Genomic DNA, 7,372 nt, shown 5'->3' on the forward strand with positions numbered 1-7,372 from the left:
CACCCTGTAAAGTGAAACTCAGTGATGTTGGCATTGTATTCTTCATTAATCTGTATTTATGCCTTTGTAAGTAAAATATTTTAAAGAGGGGACAGGATAAATGCAACAAGCTAGGCTTTAAGCAGATTGTGAGCCACACTTCAGTTATCATCAGTAGTGTGTGCTGAGTCACTATCTCCTAACAGCTAGAAAATGTGATAGATGTGTAGATAAGAGTTTTATAATGTGGGTTTGTGTTGTTTTTTTTTTTTTTATTTGTCTTTCTAATATATATAAATATATAGGCTTATACACAAAAGCATTTAAGCAAAGAGTACTGCGTTGAGGAAAAATCATGAAAGGCTACTGAAGTTCAGAACATGGAGAGAGATGGACATGCTGTGGATTAAAATCACAACTGGTGCAAGAAATGTTAGTGGGCTGGGAGCATGTGTGGAGTCACATGGGACCTTACCATGACATACATACCACCTGTAGCATCTGTCACCATGCTCAGTCAAGCCTGGCTGTAGAACAAAGGCTACTTGATGAAATAGGTACTAAAGCTGGCTGGATATTTCTGTAACTTAAATTAATACTTTATGACTTTATAGCAATAATAGAGTAGATGTCCATTTTATGTTAGTAGGTACCTGTTTCTGCTGAGGTTGTGAAGCTCTCCAGCCTGGGCTCAGCTCAGGTGGATTGGCTGATCCTCATATGTAAAGTTACAAGCAGCTGACCCAAGAGTGTGCTAGTGTTAGGAACAGTGAGGGCAGTGTTGTGGTGATGATGATGAATAAACAGAATAGGACCTATAGAGGTATTCTGAGGGACTAGACTAGTGTTGGTTGAAGAGAACCTTTCAGCCCATTACTTCATAAAGATTTTAGATCCATGAACTGGAATGGAGGCAAGATTTACTTTTTCTGTAGGAGACAGAAAAGAAGCATTTTTACCTTTAAGACATTTGATTAAACTTGTTCTGTACAATAGCAGGGTTTCAGATATCAAACAATTACTGAAATCCAGAAAAGGACTTATGGATGTGCATGGTTTTGTCCTACAGTTTTTTTTTTTTTTACATGCCTGTAAGATTATGCAGCTGCTTGTATGCTTGCTGACTGGGGGTTAGGGGAATTTTGGAATGCATGTCATGAAATCAAGCATAGGAATATAAGAAGGGAAATGTAAGGACAAGATTTATCAGTGGCTTAATTATTACTTTTGTTTTTTTTTTTAGAAATTGAGCAACAGCATATTTATATGAAAGCCATACAAATATCAGTTTTTATGAAGTTAGTTTTTTAGAGTTATCCAGAGACATACGAAACAATCGAAGGCTAGCAACAAAATGCAAATTAGAGTATGCAAAAGCAGTGGGTTAGTTGGACAAGCAAGTTGTCTGAAAGAGATGCAAAGTTTAATATTTAAAAAAAAAAAATAAAATTTGGACAGATCCAAGCTTAGATACAAGGACAGGAATTTAGAGAGGTGGAACGTGGGAAGTGTGTTCAGATCACCGAGTTGTCGTGCTAATAGAGTGTGGAATATTGGTCAGATGAGAAAGTGAAGGATGAATCCAAGGATGGAGCTAAGGATGAATATTCAGTTAAGAAACATCCTATAGAGAGAGATCAGGGATCATAACTTGCTTTATATGGGAGATTTGTTTTAAGGTGGCTTACTATAAGTATTTGAGATGGTAAAAGGACTTTCTGAGGTGGAGCAGCATTAGCTATGCTTACTATTTGGGAAAATTAATATCCAAGGTCAAACAGCTAGAAAATTACTCCTGAGAATGAAACAAACAAAAAAAATATTTTCAGTGAACAGCAAGGAAAATTTCCTGTGGAGTGGATTATCAGATTGGTGACCAAAAGAAAAGGGTGAAAGTGAGTTTCAGACACTGGACCTATAACTCGGCTCACCAGACCTTGCTTGCAAGGGAACAGGCGCACAGAGGAGATGAGGCACAAGTTTTTCCCCTCGGGCCATCTGGCTGCTGGCCCTGGCTCTGGGCCCCGTGCTGGTGGGCCCGGGGGGAGCAGTCGGCATGTCCTGGCTGGTGGGTGTCCAGCTCTGGAAGCGGCTTGCCTGGGCAGAGGTGAGGGAACAGCACCATCTGCAGCGCGGCCTGCGCTCTGCCCGCCTCCCCGGGGAAGCTGAGCTGCCGTCCCGGGGTGAGCCGGCCGCGAGGTTCTGCCAGACCACCCGTGCTTATTTCTAACAGAATGGGTGAGGTTTCTTACAGGATTTAGTACAAAACAAGGATCGTGCCCAGGATGTGTATTTGGCGTTCGGTTTATTTTTGCCTGAGAAAGAAATTTTGGGTTTAAAGTCGGGAGATTGAAGAGCATGAGAGACGCAGGGGGCCGGATGTCATCTGCTTGTAACTGCTTCAGCTCCCTGATCTCTTGGCGTGACATCAGGCTGGCCAGGGACCACAGCTCAGTGCCTGGCTGTGCCTCACAGCCCGCTGGAGTGTCTAAGTAGTCTTGAAGGTGTTTGAAGAAGCAGCCTTGCTTGGCAGATCAGTCACGTGGGAATATTTTTCACATATCTGATCTGAACAATTATGTGTTGCGGGGATATTGCTACAACCTGATCAGAATTTTAGAGTGTCTCATGTGCATGTGTTGGCATAGTAAAACTTTATTTTTGTACGTAAATACAGCTTTTTGTATGAGAGTTTTTTTCATTCTTTACTCATGGTATAGGTTTGTTATCATGCCATGAGCACTGATACTATGATTTCCTAATTTTCAAAGGTGAAAACATACAGATTTTCAGAATTTACAGAAAACTGTTCCCTTATGAAAAGCACTTTGAATACAATTTGTCCTTTACAACCAAGCTTGCATACATTTTGAGGGAGCTGAAGCATTAGAGAAACTAACTCATCAGGATGCCAAGATCTCATGCAGTGGCCAAAGCAGTATTTCAGCCGTCTGAATGTTGATGGCATTTTCTGTGGAACAGTGTAATTATAGGAGCTTTTAACTATCCGTGTCTAATATCTCAGAGAAAAGCACTTACTGTAGCTGAAGTGAATGGGAGTCTTAAGGGATTTTTTTTTTTTTTTTTTTCCCCCTGTGGGTACTGAGTCAGATTCTTAAAGAATAAATCTGAAGTTTATTGTGAAACTCGTGGTGGCCTTGTGCCAGCTGTCGTTTGGACTTATCGGTGACCTCACTGGTAATTAAGGCCTGACCCTTTTTTTCCCCAAACACAACCCTTACAGTTCTAACTTTTGAGCCTTATCCCATTTTCCTTTGGAAAAGAGGTAATGCTTTGTGTCTGTGCTGGACATTTAATTAATTTTGCTTCCAGAAGTGAGAAGAGCAGTACTTGAAAAGACTTTCCCAGGCTATGCGGTCTGAAAAGTCTCTTGGATATGGAATGTTGTATTTCTTCATAACGCCTGGGGATGACACTGATTTTATAAAGGCTTGTCAGCTGAACTTCAGTCTTTGGAAATAAACATGATTCAGAGTTGATGCTAGTTTTTGACTCTTCTGCAAGCTGTTAGAAAAGGTCTGATTTGGCACGTTCTTTTAACAATAAGTTCAGCTTAAGTATAACACAGATAAGCAGAATCCTGACGTTTTAAGAAAGATACTTGCTTAATCTGCTTTCTTTACCCTGAAAAAGAGGGATCGTTTTGCACGGGTGTGAGCACGGAACTCTCTTGTTTCCAAGCCCTGCAGCCTGACAGGCCCACAGGAATTGCCTCACCTCCCGCAGGCTGTTTCTGGTGGCCTCTGGGACATGGGAGTTACTTCTAGCTACTCCTTCCAGAGCTGATAATGTGCTCTCTCATGCCTCTTTTGCATTGTCTGTGGACTCTGCAGCACATAAATGTTTCTTTTCCTCCCTACACTATTTCAGCTGAGAACGTGGTCCCTTGCATTTTAGGGTCTGGCCAGGAGCACGCTGTAGCCTAACATGAATGTCTGTGAGATCTCTCTACATGTATGCTGGGTGTGCGCCCACTGTATATACAGAAAGGGCCACAACCATGCTTTCCTGCCTTATTTACTTCTGAATAAGAAAAAAATCTGTGTTTTTTAGGTGTTTTCATAAAATCCTCATAGAATCATAGAATGGTTTGGGTTGGAAAGGACCTTTAAAGGTCATCTCGTCCAACCACCTGCAGCGAGGAGGGATATCAGGGAGTTCAGGTTGCTCAGAGTCCTGTCCAGCCTGACCTTGAACGTTTCCAAGGATGAGGCATCTACTGTCTCTGTGGGCAACCTGTTCCAGTGTTTCACCACCCTCAGCATTAAAAACATCTTCTGTATCTTTAGTCTAAATCTACTCTCTTTCAGTTTAAAACCATTACTCTCTGTCCTGTTGCAATGGGCTCTACGAAAGAGTGGATGTATATCAATGTTAAAGACAGTGATCTTCCTTCTCTACTCCAGCTTGTACATCTTCTGTATCATTTTCAAGAGCAAGCTGTTTTGGCGTGCAAGGGTCAGTCCTTCCCTTTTTGCCCATATAAGACTAAGCAGCCTGTGGTTTTATTATGTAAAACTGTAGATTTTGTTCCAGTATCAGCATATCATAACTAATAATATCAAGAAAAATATTAAGAAATGGGCTTGCTATGGGAGATGGCTTGTTCTTTGCTGTGACCCATGGCAAAAATAGAGATCACTGTTTACAGACTCAGTTGCCTAAGTATGGATGTCTAGAGCTGTTTGAGGTGCTTAAGAGGGTATTCAGGACAGACATCTGTGGAGGACTGGCCAGCGGGGCTTAGGCAAACCTTCGTTCTTCTGGAGAAGCAGGTGGAGGCCAAGTGGCATGGCCCCTAAACATAAAACAGCCCTTGTAGGTGTGTGTCCAGACAGCTGAACCATGCCTTCATTCTCTGTTGGTGGAAACAAGAACCGGGGAGATGGAAGGCGGTGGTGACAGATGTGTTGAGATGCCAGCCCACGGAAGAGGAAGCCAAGCCTGGTGGGACAGGGTCTTTAACTGCAGAAGCATAACAGGACATGAGATTGGAACTGATAGCAACTTGGTTGTAAGGACAACCAGATGTGTCAGCTGAACAGTATGATACAGCTATGCGAGCTATGTGGGGTATTAGATTACTGGCTCTCAGAGGCAGCAACCGTCTTCATTTGCAAGCACCTGATGTGCTGGGGTCTGGGGTCAAGATTGCAGCTCTGACTGCTGCAGTTTTAAAAAGCTGGGTTTTACTCATGGTTGTACAGGTTCCTCAAGGCACTAGACTGTAAAGCTTAAACCTTACGCTTATTTGGAAAATATGTCAGGAAAATATCTTATGCTCATATCGAGGGTGATGGAGCTCTCCTTACAACAAACATCATAGTACACATGCCAGAAGATGACGATCAGAAGATGAATCACATGTGAAACAGTGCCTTAGATTCTCCCTGTTTTCTTTTGACTGATGAAGCCATCTTGCTTCTCTTGTTTAAGTTTTGTTGGACCCTCGGCCACTCAGCATCTCCCACGTCTTTCTTAAAGAATCTCTTCTTGTGCCCGAATTATCAAGTCTGCCACACACACGTAGGGTATATTGCAAAAAGTGGCCTGAGGCAGCATGTTACCTATTTTGCACGTGGACCTTGCAAAATGGAGGGCTGACAATTCTGTGATATTATTGAAGAGCCACAAGAACTGTTTGTTAAAAAATGCTGTGGGGCTCAGCAGATTCCCCCAGATCCCTCCAGGGACCCCTTTCTGCAGCCAGTGCTTGTGGTACGAGACCTTCTGAAGGAGCAGGTCAGCGATGAAATGGCAGTATTTGATTCTTGTGTTTAAAGATTAAGCATTCATTATGTATGTTGAGAGACAATGCTTACCCAAGTGATAGTTAAGGAGAGATGGTTTTGCAGGGTTTTCCTCAAGTGGCAGTGTAGGATCTCTTGAGAAGCACAAGGTGCTCATTTTAAAAAGTGATCTGCTGCTTTGAGGGACCTTGCTTGCCGCAAGCTGACCAAATGCATCTTTTTAGGTGCACATCTGTTGCTCAGAGTATTGGAAGAGGTTCCCTATTCTCTAATCCTATACCAGCACAGCAAAGTAGTATCTCCTAAATAATTAATCCTCACAGTAACAATTGCCAGCCGGGGGCAGAACTAAGACAGACGTCTAAGGCGTGCTGCTGGTCTTCCTGTTTTGACAGCTCTATGCCACTTTCTTCATACACAGTATGAGTTCATCTCTGAAGCATCTGTGATTTCTAGAAAGATAAACTGGGGAAGATGGTTGTTTCTGTAATACTCTGGAAACCTCAGAGTATAAGAAACAAACAGAAGATGAACAAATGTGTTGGGAGAGACAGACCAGCAGGAGAACAAAATTATCCTGCATTTAATGGAAAAGGAAAGCAGGCAGATTAGAAAATGGTAGTTTCCTTGTCTTTTAACTCGGATACCTGCACGTTGGGCAGCTTCCATGAGCTCCACCTTGAAAAGAGTGTGCGCATTGACTTGGTGCTGCACAGCAGTGCTGGTGCAGTGTCCTGTAGATGTACACACCTTTCCTCTGTCCTTAACCTGATGTCCTCCTCCTGTGCTGTGGAATTGCTCTGGCTTGGGATTCTGCTCTCCTCAGGGAAGTGGAGAATGGCATGTCCTGCCTGCAGGGTGGGGAGGAGCAGGGAACCCTCTCACAGGGTTTTATTGCAAAGAAAACTTGCCTGCTTTTGTTGACTTTAGCACTCAGTTGGCATAGTCCTTTGAATAGAAAAAAAAAAAAAAAGGCACAGTTGTTTTGGGTTAAGAATTGAAGGCCCTTGTGCTTTTCATCTTTTAAGCATTTAGCATAATCAAATCTCATATTAGGACTTTTGATGGTACCTACACAGTTTCCCTTTCTTTTTCACCTCAGATGTAGTAGAACGTGCGTTCTGTTTCTTTGTTCAGCTTAACAATACTTGACTATTATCAAAGATTTTTTTCTCTTGGAAATTATTAAAAACGAATTGCTTACAGGATTCTTTTAAAATCACAACTAAAATGATATTATTTTGTGTATGTATATGTGTAGGGGTACTGGTATGGAACTTGTCTGTGTATGCAGAGTCTGTATAAATGTTTTGGAAAATATCAGTTGTAATTCCTTAATGGGACACTCTTCTACATGACTTGTTCTGGCTAGTCTTCAGAAGGAACACAAATATGCTGTGATATTACTCTTAATTAAGGTGATGTCTTTTTGTGCAAACAGATTGCAGGGTAATTTCATGTTTAAAAGTTGAAGTAAGAAAACCTAAACTAAAAAGCATCTATGAAGCTAATCATCAGTAGGGATGCAGTTATTTATTTAACAGGATGGATCTAGAAATCCGTCCCGAAAGTCAGGTAAACAGAACTGTTATATAAAGTCAAAGGTCTGCGTTGATTCCTGC

The 7,372-nt window shown here is 42.0% G+C and overlaps 1 protein-coding gene across 1 annotated transcript in view; it reads left to right on the forward strand.

Moving 5' to 3' along the window:
• Positions 1 to 2,035: 2,035 nt before the first annotated feature.
• The window catches only part of LOC103768189 (dystonin-like), a gene marked incomplete at its 3' end in the record, with an annotated part of 113,410 nt that continues 108,073 nt past the window's right edge, over positions 2,036 to 7,372 (forward strand). Inside the window, exon 1 of the mRNA XM_008935329.1 lies at positions 2,036 to 2,162. Coding sequence (XP_008933577.1) covers positions 2,036 to 2,162 — 127 coding nt within the window. The remainder of the gene's footprint in view (positions 2,163 to 7,372) is intronic.

The sequence above is a fragment of the Merops nubicus genome, unplaced genomic scaffold (assembly GCF_000691845.1).
Source record: "Merops nubicus isolate BGI_N331 unplaced genomic scaffold, ASM69184v1 scaffold14892, whole genome shotgun sequence".
NCBI lineage: Eukaryota > Metazoa > Chordata > Aves > Coraciiformes > Meropidae > Merops > Merops nubicus.